A 14,174-nucleotide genomic window follows, 5' to 3' on the forward strand; every position below is an offset into this window, starting at 1 on the left:
AATTGATGCCTTCGAACTGTGTGCTGGAGAAGATTCCTTGGACAGCAAGGAGATCAAACCAGTCATCACCAACTCGATGGACATGAGTCTGAGTGAACTCCGGGAGTTGGTGATGGACAGGGAGGCCTGGTGTGCTGCGATTCATGGGGTCACAAAGAGCCGGACACAACTGAGTGACTGAACTGAACTGAACCACTGGATACAGAGTTATAATAAAGAAGTATGTAGAGTTGAAATAAGAAAATGAAATTAAACATTGTCTGGTTATTAATAACTCATAATTTAAGACAATTTGTCCTCAACTGGACTGAAATCCACTTTGCAACATATTTGAAAAAAATAGGATAAAGAGCTATTTAAAAATTAGTATATTTTCAGGTTGAATTCTACATTCAAGTTTTAACAGTCTAAAACAGTTTAACGAGGATTTTATCATGGCATGAATATTTTATGTTTATGAGCTAAAGTGGATGATGTCCTTTCCATGTATACAAGGCCATTAAACAAAGTTCCTTTTCTGAGAATAACGTCCAGAGGATGGTACTTCATTGGAAATGACATTCAGTTGTGGATGTGTCTGGTGGTGAAAGTAAAGCCTGATGCTATAAGGAACAATATTTCATAGGAACCTAGAATGTTAGGTCCATGAATGGAGGTAAATTGGACATGGTCAAGCAGCATATGGCAAGACTGAACATGTTAGGAATCAGTGAACTAAAATGACAGGAATGGGTGAATTTAATTCAGATGGCCATTACATCTACTACTGTGGACAAGAATCCCTTAGGAGAAATGGAGTAGCCCTCACAGTCAAGAGTCTGAAATGCAGTACTTGTGTGCAATCTCAAAAATGACAGAATAAACTCGGTTCATTTTCAAGGCAAATCATTCAATGTCATGGTAATCCAAGTCTATGCCCCAACCACTAATGCTGAAGAAGCTGAAGTTGACCAATTCCAGGAAGACCTACAAGACTTTCTGGAACTAACACACACACACACACACAGATGTCCTTTTCATCATAGGGGACTGAAATGCAAAAGTAGGAACTCAAGAGATACCAGGAGTAACAGGCAAGTTTGGCCCTGGAGTATAAAATGAAGCAGGGCAAAGGCTAACAGAGTTTGGTCAAGAGAACACACTGGTCATAGCAAATAGCCCTTTTCAACAATGCAGGCAATGACTCTACATATGGACATCACCAAATGATCAACACCAAAATCAGATTGATTCTATTCTTTGCAGCCAAACATGGAGAAACTCTATACAGTCAGCAAAAACAAGACCTGGAGCTGACTGTGGCCCAGATTATGAGCTCCTTGTTGCAAAACACAGGCTTAAATTGAAGAAAGGAGGGAAAACCACTAGGCCGTTTAGGTATGAAAGTGAAAGTCAAAGCCACTCAGTCGTGTCCAACTCTTTGCGACCCCATGGACTATATAGTCCATGGAATTCTCTAGGCCAGAATACTGGAGTGCGTAGCCTTTCCCTTCTCCAGGGGATCTTCCCAACCCAGGGATTGAACCCAGGTCTCCCCCATTGCAGGCAGATTCTCGACCAGCTGAGCCACAAGGGAAGCCCAAGAATACTGGAGCGGGTAGCCTATCCCTTCTCCAGTGGATGTTCCTGACCCAGGAATTGAACCAGGGTCTCATGCATTGGCGGTGGATTCTTTACCAACTGAGCTATCAGGGAAGCCAAAATGAGTCAGTCAGTCAGTGATACATACATACATATATATATATTTCCTGCATTTTGGACTTCATTCCCATTCAGGTCACCACAGTGCATTAAGCAGAGTTCACTTTACTATATGGTTGCTTGCTTAGTTGCTCAGTCACGTCCGACTCTTGCAATGCTTTGAACTACAGCCTTCTAGGAACCGAACCAAGGTCTCCTGCATTGCAGGTGGATTCTTTACCAACTGAGTATTCAGGTGTGTCTAAATCAAATCCCTTATGATTGTACAGTGGAGGTGATGAATAGATTCAAGGGATTAGATCTGGTAGACAGAGTGCTTGAAGAACTATGGACAGAAGTTCGTAACACTGTACAGAAGAAAATGACAAAACACCATCCCCCAAAATAAGAAATGCAAGAAGGCAAAGTGGTTGTCTGAGGAGTCTTTACAAATAGCTGAGGAAAGAAGAGAAGTGAAAGGCAAGGGAGAAAGGGAAAGACATACTCAACTGAATGCAGAGTTCCAGAAACAGCAAGAAGAGTTAAGAAGGCCTTCTTAAATGAACAATGCAAAGAAACAGAGAAAAACAACAGAACGGGAAAGACTAGAGATCTCTTCAAGAAAACTGGAGATATCAAGGGAACATTTCATGCAAAGATGGGCACAATAAAGGACAGAAATGGTATGGACCTGACAGAAGCAGAAGATATTAAGAACGGGTGGCAGCAATACACAGAGGAACTATACAAAAAAGGTCTTAATGACCCAGATAACCATGATTGTGTGATCAGTCAGCTAGAGCCAGATATCCTGCAGTGTGAAGTCAAGTGGGCCTTGGGAAGATTTACTATGAACAAAGCTAGTGGAGGTGATGGAATTCTAGCTGAACTATTTCAAATCCTAAAGATGCTGTTAAAGTGCTGCACTCAATATGCCAGCAAATTTGGAAAACTCAGCAGTGGCCATAAGACTGGAAAAGATCATTTTTCATTCCAATCCCAAAAAAGTGCAATGTCGAAGAATGTTCAAACTACCGCACGGTTGTACTTATTTCACATGCTAGCAAGGTAATGCTCAAATTCCTTCAAGCTAGGCTTCAGCAATATGTGAACTGAGAACTTCCAGATGTACAAGCTGGTTTTAGAAAAGGCAGGGGAACTGGAGATCAAATTTCCAACATTTCTTGGATCATAGAGAAAGCAAGAGAATTCCAGAAAAACATCTACTTCTGCTTATGCTAAAGCCTTTGACTCTGTGGATAACGACAAACTGTAGAAAATTCTTCAAGAGATGGGAATACTGGACCACCTTACCTGCCTCCTGAGAAACCGGTATGTGGATCAAGAAGCAACAGACATGGAACCACACATGGAAGAAATGACTGGTTCACAATTGGGAAAGGAGTACATCAAGGCTGTATATTGTCACCCTGCTTCTTTAACTTCTATGCTAAATGCCAGGGTGAATGAATCACAAGCTGGAATCAAGATTGCTGGGAGAAATATCAACACCCTCAGATATGTAGATGATAACACTCAAATGGCAGAAAATGATGAGCAACTACAGAGTCTCTTGATACGGGTGAAAAAGCTGGCTTAAAACTCAGCATTCGACAAACTAAGATCATGGTATCTGGTCCCACCACTTCATGGCAAATAGAAGGGGAAAAAAGTAGAGGCAGTGACAGGTTTTTCTTGCACTCCAAATTCACCGAGGATGGTGATTTTAGCCATGAAATTAAAACATACTTGCTCCTTGGAAGGAAATCTATGACAAACGTGGATAGCATATTAAAAAGCAGAGATATCACTTTGCTGACAAAGGTCTGTATAGTCAAAACTGAGGTTTTTCCAGTAGTGATGTGCAGATGTGAGAGCTGGATCATAAAGAAGGCTGAGTGCCAAAGAACCGATGCTTTCAAATTTGGTGCTGGAGAAGACTCATGAGAGTCTTTTGGAGTACAAGGAGATAAAACCAGTCAACCCTATAGGGAATCAACCCTACATATTATTTGGAAGGACTGGTGCTGAAGCTTAAGTGCCAATTCTTTGGCCACATGATACAAGACCTGACTCATTGGAAAGACTCATTGGAAAATGGGAACGATTTAAGTCAAAAGGAGCACCGGAGGATGAGATGGTTAGATAGCATCACCAACTTCATGGACACGAATTTGAGCAAAATTGGGGAGATAGTGAAGGACAGGGGAAGCTGGTATGCTGCATTCCATGGGGTTGCAAACAGTCAGATACCAGTCAGTGACTGAACAATAACAAGATAACTACGCCAATATGATGCACTGAATAAATTGAGTAATAATCTCCTTAAAGAGAAACAAATGACACTCTATGTTTATTGGGAAATTTCTTGTCCAAAGTGTTGAAAAGGTGATTTCTTTCCAGGTCAAATTTCTGTGGAATTCCAATCCCACTGCTGGCCTGTTAATTCTAAACCATATTTAATCCACAAAGCTTCAGCATAAAAATGCACCAGATGGTGATACGCTTTATATTCTGCCAACTTGAAATGCGGTAAGTGCACTGGGCATTGAGTGCTGCTAACTGCCTCTCGGGGCCCATGACCAGCGATGCCCTCTTAGGTCCCCTTTACCAGCTTTGGCTAAAGCACTCGCACCTCGGCTCTTTTCTGGACGTCACACAAACCTCTCCCAATTCTATGTGGCCAAGGACTGATCAACACAGACGTACAAGAGGCACGTGCCCAGGCTCAAAGGAGCAGATCACGGTCGTTTACACTCCAGAGCTGGGGTCAGGCTGCAGAGGAACTCTAGCTGAGATCCTAGTCTTGCTTAGCCCCCGCCCTGGCCCCCTCCTGCTTCCTCCTCTGCCCTGCTAAAGATCCTTTCCTCAGCAAATCACATGACCCAAAGTCCTACCTTGGTCTTTGTTTCTAGAACACCCATTCTTAGACACAGACAAACCAGAAGACCTGAGGGAGGTGATTTGAGATGATCCCTAGTGTCAAGGTCAGTACAAGACCTATAGACTGCAAACACATTCAGGACGGGCTTAACACCTGAGCAAATGAGATGCTTTCAGGGTGACCTAAGCATCATGTGGGAAGGATATTTTGCCATAATTTATACAGTTTTGTTTATGCCAGATTTTATGCAATTTTGGAAACGAGCACACATATATTGAATGTAAATATGTTTCACTAGTGGTAGTAAACAATCATAAGATGTTTTATAGCAACAATAATATCTTTCCAGCAGTTATAACAGCAGGATTCTAGGCCAGCACTCACAAGGTTTTTTAATATCTCAAATGTGAGTGTGTGTGTACACTGGATTCAGTATTATATTCTTGCAGTGAGCATTCCAACTCACCTTTCCCGTTCTGCTTTATTCTTGATGGATTTATCTTGGCTGATGGCTTTGCTATTTTCCATAGAAATCTTAGCTTGGTGTGCTCGCATCTCTTTGCTTTCCCTGTGTATTAAAATAAAAACAAAACCAGGAAGTGATCATTTTGTAATGCACAGACATCGAATCACTATGCTGTACACCAGGAACTAACACAGTCTCGTAGGTCAGTTATACTTAAAAAAGAAAGAAAACCAACCAAACTCATAAAAAAGAGATCAGATTTGTGGTTTCCAGAGGCAGGGTTGAGGGGAAGGGAAGTTGGATGAAGGAGGTCAAAAAGTACAAACTTCCTGTTTAGTCACTAAGTCGTATCCTGACTCTTTGTGACCTCATGGACTGTAGCCCACTAGGATCCTCTGTCCATGGGATTTCCTAGGCAAGACTATTGAAATGGGTGCCACTTCCTTCTCCAGGGGATCTTCCTGACCCAGAGATTGAACTCACTTCTGTTTGGCAGGTAGATTCTCTACCACTGAGCCACCTGGAACAAACTTCCAATTATATGATAAATAAGTACTAGGGATGTAATGCACAGCATGACTAAGATGTATGTTATATAAACATGAAAGTTGTTAAGACAGTAAATACTACAAGTTCTCATTACGAGAAAAAATACTTTTCCTTTTATTTTGTATCTGTATGAGATGATGGAAGTTCACAAAACTTATTGTAATCATTTCATGATATACGTAGGCCAAAGCAGTATGCTGAGCAGCTTACATTATACAGTGCTGTATATCCATTATACCTCAGTAAAACTGTAAGGGAGAAAAAGACACCAGGGGAGTGGAGAGTGAGTGTTCAGTAGGTAGAGTTTCAGTTAGGGAAGATGATAAAGTCCTGGAGCTGGGTGGTAGTGACTGATGGTTACAACAGTGTGAATACACCTTATGCTACACACTTACAAACAGTTGACATAGTAAATTTTGCCTTGTGGACTTTTAACTCTAATTAAAAATATAAACAAAAAACAAATTTCATATGTAACAAGAGGACTGGGTTCACTTTTTATCTCATTATTGAGATCATGAAGTTGTCTTGCATTCTGTGAGAAGGAGGGCAGGAGCCCCAGTCCACAAGCATGATTCTCCTGGGGGCATGGGGCACTCGCTGTGAAGTGTCAGTGCTGGGCTGGGAAGAAGAGACACGAGGCGTGTCTAACGTAACCCCAACCACACGATGAGCCTATACAGCTGCCCAGAGTAGGACACTGTCATTAAGTCATCAACATGCGAGATGCATTCTGAATAAATAAAAGCTACAAATCCCAAGTTATATACACATATCTCAGGCAATCATGTTTACAAGCCTATATACAATAAGACAAAGGGGAATAGTAAGTACTGCATGAGAATAATCAAAGAATGCACAGGGACAAACGCTTACAGTCAGGAAAACACGGATTTTCCAGCTTTGTCCCATGTTTTTTTGCAGGGCTCAGATTGCTTGGAAGAGAAAGGATGTTCTAACACTCACAAATGACTGTCTTGAGTTCTGACAGCCCAGGGGTGTGAAGGGGACAAATGATTTCAAATAAACACAGGAAACGGGGGCAGAGAGCTTACAGGTGACTGATCACCGAGTGTGAATGGGTGTGTGTACCACAAAACTCATCTCTTTGGACTACTGATGAGCACATACGCACACCACTTAGAATCTGAACATGGAAGTATTAACACAGAATCTTCTCTGGAACCTATGGTGATCTCCTTGGAGCACTGCCCGGAAATGGGCAGGTTAAGTGCTGTTTGTACTTTGTGGAAAACGATGGATAAAACTGAAACAGAGAGGTCTCCAGTCGGAGGACTTAGGGACACAGAAGCTGGATATGCACAGAAACTCCTGGGCCCGAGAAACTGCCTCTCAGAATTTTTCATACCTTGTTATTAAATGGACCATCTCTTCATTCATTCATTCAACAAGCACTTATCAATAACCAAGTAATGTTGCCAAATGTTAGAGGCAAGAATTTTTTAACCGAGAACAAGAGCTGTGATGGTGACAAAGAAACATGACCACAGGATACTTAACAAAAAGCTTCAGTGCTGCTGTTACTTTGAAAAATACTCCTGCCATGGATCTATTTTTTAAGGTAAATTAGTAATAAGGTTATGGTTCCTTCAAATGACTTCCGAAGTCATGCAAGAATTCATTTACTTTTTTTTTTCTTTTGGACAATGCCTACTGTTTGGGATAATTTTTTCTCCTTTATTCAACTACAATAAAAGATCAGAAGAGAGTACCTTATTCTTCAAAGTATCTTCGAATAAGGGTGGACATCTAAAATCTGATATTTTAGAAATGGTCAAAGGGAAGATGATGAACCGAACTTTCTGTGTACTAAATCAAGAGCATTTCTAAGGCGGAAAAGGCACTTTTAATCCTATACAAATAAACAGAATACTTTAAAATGGATATGGTATGGTACTTGAGCCCACAAGAAACTCCGCATGGCATGCATACTTCATTTAGTTGGCTCATGAGAGAATCAGAAACTACGGCAAAAATATTTCACGTTCTTATGGTTGTGTATCACGCCATAATGAGGTTTGGAATCTGGAATGTGCCTACATAATTCATTTCATAAGTTTAAAGTTTTGTTTTTTTTTTTGGATTTGTTTGTAAAATGTTTCTGTTGTATACTTTCTGGTGTGTATCAACAGACCGCCACTGCAGCACACAATTGGCCCTAAAGAAGACGGACAAGCTGCAACCAAGCTGCAATAAAAAGACATCACTGACATCAACAGTCTTCTGCCTGGGGAAAAAGTCCAGCTCACCATCTGCAGTGTCTTTAATATGATACTCAGTGTGCTGAAATGGGGAGAGGCAAAAATACACAGATACTTTTTGCTATTTCTTGATCAGACCTGCCTTTCTAAAATTTATAGACACCCTGACAATGGAAAGGAAGGTATCTCTGAGCCATCAGAACCAACCATTCTAGGAGTTCAACTGCTTGGTCTTTATCTCCTTCTGTGTCTTTCCTTCCTAAGAGGTTCCAGATCATTTCTTAAAAGCCAAATCTGGCCCTATCATCTTGCGAAGCCTCCAGAACCACTCGGAGGCAGCAGAGTCTATGATAATTTTTAGTCTGTATTGTATGCTACTTGTAATGTAACTTAATTGGTTGTAGGAGTATGATATCTTGCCACCACTTGGAAGCATTTTGATGGGCGAGGCCATTTCTTATAGTTCCTCTTGCCACATCAGCTCTGTGACAGAGTATACAAAAAAGCTCAATGTTATATGTGAAGTTGATTTTCCTTACTACCCTGACACGTGTGCATACACACACACACACACACACACACACACTAGTCGTTTTAAAAACGGAGTTTCCTCTGGAGCTAAGTTGCCCACCTGTCATGGGACAGTTTCAGCTGCTGGGTCTGCTGCTCGTGGGCGCTGATCAGGAGCTTTCTGAGCAGCTCGCACTGCTGGCTGAGGTGCAGGTCCCGGATCTCCTGCTCCTCCGCACTGTGGGTGTTGATCATGTCTGACCACTCCTTTGTGTGCTGTGCCACAATCTCCTTGACCTGTGTGGGGAAAAGAGGTGGTGCCACCTGGAATTCTCACAATTCCAGGGAGGAACTAAAAGCACAATATTAACCATGCATTTCAGATCCCCCTCATTGATTTACTTGGTTAGAACCAGTAAAAATATGTACTAACCAACAGGAACTAGGAAGTCATCACTTTTTAAAACAGGGCAATCATTTTGGCTCTAGATATTTAACCATGACCCATTTCTCTGCCTAAGTTGCCGACACGCTGGTTTGTCTGGTTCTTGGGCTCCTTTACCGATTCGATGAGAATTCTCTTCATCTCCTCATGCTTTTCCAGCTTCACTTCCACAAGGTCACAGGTCTGAATAGAGAGCTGTACGTTCTCTTATTCCTGGGTCATGACTTATTGTGTCATCTTAGCAAGCGCTGGGGTAGACAGTCTTCCCCTGCAGAGAGTAGCTGTGCTCTTCGCACTGTGGGTTTTACGGCTCATCAAGTGCTAGAGTCTATTTCTCCAGCTCGTTGAGTCTGGCTGACCCGTGACTTGCTTTAGCCTGTAAGACTGCAGCAAATGTGATGCAAAGAGAAGCTGTGCAAGTGCTTATCCTTTCTCTATTCTTGGAACTCTGAGAAGCCTGTGCTAGCCTGCTGGAGAGTGAGAGGTCATACAGTTAAAAACCACCAGCCGCCAGCTTCCTACCAGAGACCTCAGAGACGCCACCAGTCCCAGCCGACTGCTGACACACCCAAGTCCAGCCGGATTCAGTACAGTTGTCCAGGGGCATATAGTCTGAGTTCTAACCCACTGAACTGTCAGTTAATACACGGTAGTTGGAAATGGCAACCCACTCCAGGGTTCTTGCCTGGAGAATCCCAGGGACGGGGGAGCCTGGTGGGCTGCCGTCTATGGGGTCGCACAGAGTCGGACTGAAGCGACTTAGCAGCAGCAGCAGTTGTCTTAAGCCACTAAATTTTGGGGTGGTGTTTCATTCAGCAAAAGCAATTGATACAGTAACCAAGGTTTCTACTTTTGTATTTACACAAAGTGTCTAAAAATGATGGAGTATCACATAGTCATTAATTCTCAAACATTCTAGTTAAGAGGAGGAAAAAAGAGAGTAGGGAACAGCTCTCAAAAATATGCAGCTTTAGACTCTTTAGACCTCTTTAGGCTGCAAGGCAGAACAGATGCAAATACACAGCTCCACGGAGTACTTCCGTTTGGAACGCCTGGCTGGCCCAGGTGTGTGGCAGCGTCGCTCGCTGGATGATGGAGCTTCAGGTAGACGGAGGACACTGGCTGGTTTGACCAAAAGCTATAGTTGGAAACCTTGTCTTTAACAGTTCTTTTTCTTTTATAACTATTATCATAAGATATTTATGTTCTTGACTGCAACGTGGTGCTCGGTTCTTCAAGACGTCTGTAATCACAGTTCATGTCCCCTAAACGCCTATTTTCTTGTGTTTTGTAGGGGGGTAATATGAGTGATTAGGCTCATCTCCTAGAATCTTAGCTCTGGAATTTTCCCCATCCCTAAACTTCCACAGCAAGGTTAGAACGGAAAATTAAATTATTGACTAAAAAATAAATATTGAAATAAGAGTTACTGAACCCTCCGGATGGGTGGTTTTCTGTCATACGTTCAATGTCACCTCTATAAGGAAGTACTTCTATATTCTACACAACATTTCCTTTTAATCCATTTATTGTTTTCCTGATGCCTCTGAGGCAGACGACATAGACATTGGGAGTATATGTCTACAATGAAGGAAAGGTGTTCCTTGAAATGCCTCTTCTCTAATGCAGTGGGCCCAGACCAACCCCGGGGTACTGTTATTTCTGATTAAAACTGGGTGCAGCTTCAAAACAAATTACCAAGTTGTTGCTGTAAAAATAGGCATTTTCTTACCTTAGATTTGTGATCTGATGTCAGCGTCTGAATTTTAATTTCTGTTTCTTTCTTCATTTCAAGACAATTACTTCCCCTGAAAATGGAAAACCGCAAATGCATGCCAAGCATGAGATATCTTCCTGCTCCCAGAGGCCTTTGCTCCAAAGCCTTCTGATGAAGACAATTAGTTCATCACACTTGGGACGCCACGGCTCACTGGGCAACCTCAGTTCTTCTAGTAATAGATGCACACCTTACAAAATCTCTGTATCGTGATTACTGAATTCAACCACTACACAAACAGCCATTTCAGACCTAACAATTATTTCCTTGTAAAGGATTTGTTGTCAGTTTCCATTTTGGTTCCTGCTGTTCTTCAAGCTATTTTTCATTTATTCAACAATATACTATTTATGATGAGAACTGAAAAACAGGACTTCAGCCTTGAAGTGAATTTTCAATTCTTCTACTTTGGTTGTAAAGCCAGATTTTTGTCTTTGACACATGCCAGCAAGGGAGAAAAATAGCATTTCTTGGCACTACGGGGTAATTTTTGCTTCTTACTCCATTGTGAGTAGGAAATATATACTAGGCAATTGCCCAGAAAGCATTACTGCCTATTTCAGTGATTATTTTTTCCTTTTGGAATATCCTCATCATTGCTGAAACCAGAGCAGGCCCTGAGCATCTGTCTTCAGCATGTGTGCTCTGATTTATTACAGCCTAAGTCAGAATGCTTCATCGTGTTATTAATGGAGAGTGCCTCTGAGAGACACACTCTAAACATCCAACTGATCACTTCTCCATGGCTGGCACTGCGTGTGTTTTTCCCTACTCTGTTATTCAGTTAGCTTGCAACATCACAGAAACTCTTTGAAAGAGTTTATCTAGAATTCAGCTACACAGAAACATCTCCCTAGCTGAATTCTAGATAAACTCTTTCAAAGTAAATGCAATGGCAGGTTTTATTCAACAGTTTTAGCTGTTGGCATAAGCTAAAGATTCTTGAAATATTAAACAACAAAACTGGATTTTTCCCCCTTGAGTACATCAACCTTATTATTTATTACCTGGTGATGCAAAATGCTTTCTGGAATTTCCAAACTTTGTCTTTCCTTCTCTCCCCATTTAACCTTAAAGGTACTTACATGGAAAACTCATGAAAGACACAGTTATTATTTTATTAACCAACACCTGTAGAACTTGAACAAAGCTCCTCTTTCCACTTCAGTCACTCCCTTTAGCTTAGTAAGTCTCTTATTTTCTGAAATCATTTTTAATGATGAAAACACAGTTAAGACTAAGTTCTTCCTTGGCCTAAACAGGCAGCTAAACTGTGGGAAAAGACAAAACATAAAAAGGCAAAAATGCTCCAGAAGGAAATCAACAGCCTTTACCCTTTCTTCTTCATTGCCTTCTCTAGGATTTTCTCGTGAGTCAATTTCTCCTTGTCGTACTGTGCCACAATCTTGTCAACTTGAGTGCAATGGAGTTTCTGCATGGTACTGTGCTCCTGCAGAAGAATTTGTAGTTACAAGTCAGACTTGCAGTGAGGCTGATAAACTTTAGTCCACATTGGGCTGGCATAATTTTCACCAGTACCTGTGGAGTCTCGGTTTGAAAATCAGGAAGTAACTGAGTCTGGGAGCTGGAAAGACTTCCAACCTCCCAGGCAACCTGAGAGTTTCTTGTGTCCCCATAAGGCCTCACTGACAAGGGGGTCTCCAGCCTCAGTCCAATGAACATGCCTACCTCAAAAGGCAGCCCTGCCCGCTGCTGGGCAGCACCAATCATCCCAAAGTTCTTTCCTCTGCACATAGATGGCTCCATAGAACTCCACCCATCCGTCTTGTTTTTCTTTTTCTTCTTTGTCTGTACCATGTGGGATCTTAGTACCCTGACCAGGGATGGAACCCATGCTCTGCTTTGGTGAAAGTGCTCAGTCTTAACCTCTGGACCACCAGGGAATTCCCTCACCATCCACCTTTGCTCTGCTGTCTGAGTCATCTAACTGGTCCACGGCCCCTTCCTCAACCTAGTGCCCAGAATGCAAGGTCAGCCACCACATTTCTTCTCTTTTACATGCTGAGTATAGCTATTCATCATGTGGCATGGCGTCTACACACCAGGGACATTTGGGAAGGTCTTGAACACTGTCATTGCGCAATGAGAACTGCCACTGTGGTTTCACTGTCAGCTCATTTTGCATCCCTAACAATATTTTTGCCAGCTTCCTTATCAAGATGTACTCACAAGGAAGACAGAAGGTTCAGGAGCCCTGGCCTTCAGCTTTACAGATATTTAAAATATTTCTCCATCTGCTTCCTCTAATCACTGAAATGGACTGAAAGGCTTTGAAAATAAGTGCTTCTCTATGAACATTACTTTTTCCTGATAATTTGGCCACATCCAGGGACTTAATGAAATCAGATTCTTTAGCTACTCAGCCCCTAAACACAGAGGAAAATATTACTATCAGTAATATTTACTCCAAGATGATGCTTAATGTGATATCCTAGTATTACTCTTGAGAAACTTAGAGAAATGAGATGATATTAAAGTCTGGAGTGGGTAGACTATATTCAGCTTATACAGCTACCCTCATGGTCATGTTTGCTTTTGCTTACTTTTCAAAGTGTGTCCAAAGAAGACATACAGATGGCTAACCAACACATGAAAAGATGCTCAACATCACTCATTATTAGAGAAATTCAAATCAAAACCACAATGAGGTACCATCTTACTCTAGTCAGAATGGCCGCCATCTCAAAGTCTACAAACAATAAATGCTGGAGAGGGTGTGGAGAAAAGGGACCCTCTTACACTGTTCGTGGGAACACAAACTAGTACAGCCACTATGGAGAACAGTGTGGAGATTCCTTAAAAAAACTGGCAATAGAACTGCCACACAACCCAGCAATCCCACTGCTGGGCATCCACACTGAGGAAACCAGAACTGAAAGCGACACGTGTACCCCAGTGTTCATCGCAGCACTGTTTACAATAGCCAGGACGTGGAAGCAACCTAGATGCCCATCAGTAGGCGAATGCATAAGGAAGTTGTGGAACAGATACACCATGGGACATTACTCAGCTATAAAAAAGAACACAATTTGAGTCAGTCCTAATGAGGTGGATGAAACGATTATCCAGAGTGAAGTCAGAAAGAGAAACACCAATGCAGTATGCTAACTGCTACTGCTAAGTCACTTCACTCGTGTCCGACTCTGTGCGACCCCATAGACGGCAGCCCGCCAGGCTCCCTTGTCCCTGGGATTCTCCAGGCAAGAACACTGGAATGGGTTGCCATTTCCTTCTCCAATGCATGAAAGTGAAAAGTGAAAGGGAAGTCGCTCAGTCGTGTCCAACTCTTCGCGACCCCATGGACTGCGGCCTACCAGGGTCCTCCGTATACTAATGCATATATATGAAATTTAGAAAGATGGTAATGATGACCCTATATGCAAGACAGCAAAAGAAACACAGACGTAAGGGACAGACTTTTGGACTTTGTGGGAGAGGTGAGGGTGAGATTTGAGAAAATAGCATTGAAACATGTATATTATCATATGTAAAACACATGACCAGTGCAAGTTCAATGCATGAAGCAGGGCACTCAAAGCTGGTGCTCTGGGACAACCCAGACGGATGGGGTGGGGAGGGAGGGGGCTTCAGGATGGGGGACACATGTACACCCATGGCTG

General features: G+C 42.2%; 1 protein-coding gene across 10 annotated transcripts in view; it reads right to left on the bottom strand.

The window, feature by feature from the left end:
- The window catches only part of PLCB4 (phospholipase C beta 4), a 483,912-nt gene that overhangs the window by 12,376 nt on the left and 457,362 nt on the right, over nucleotides 1–14,174 (bottom strand). For all 10 annotated transcript variants that reach the window (XM_070381997.1, XM_070381991.1, XM_070381995.1 and 7 more), the window contains 4 exons: nucleotides 11,868–11,983; nucleotides 10,489–10,564; nucleotides 8,433–8,608; nucleotides 5,031–5,132 (listed from right to left, as the gene is read on the bottom strand). In XM_070381997.1, the coding sequence (XP_070238098.1) occupies nucleotides 5,031–5,132; nucleotides 8,433–8,608; nucleotides 10,489–10,564; nucleotides 11,868–11,983 (470 nt within the window). The remainder of the gene's footprint in view (nucleotides 1–5,030; nucleotides 5,133–8,432; nucleotides 8,609–10,488; nucleotides 10,565–11,867; nucleotides 11,984–14,174) is intronic.

This window comes from Bos mutus, chromosome 13 (assembly GCF_027580195.1).
Source record: "Bos mutus isolate GX-2022 chromosome 13, NWIPB_WYAK_1.1, whole genome shotgun sequence".
NCBI lineage: Eukaryota > Metazoa > Chordata > Mammalia > Artiodactyla > Bovidae > Bos > Bos mutus.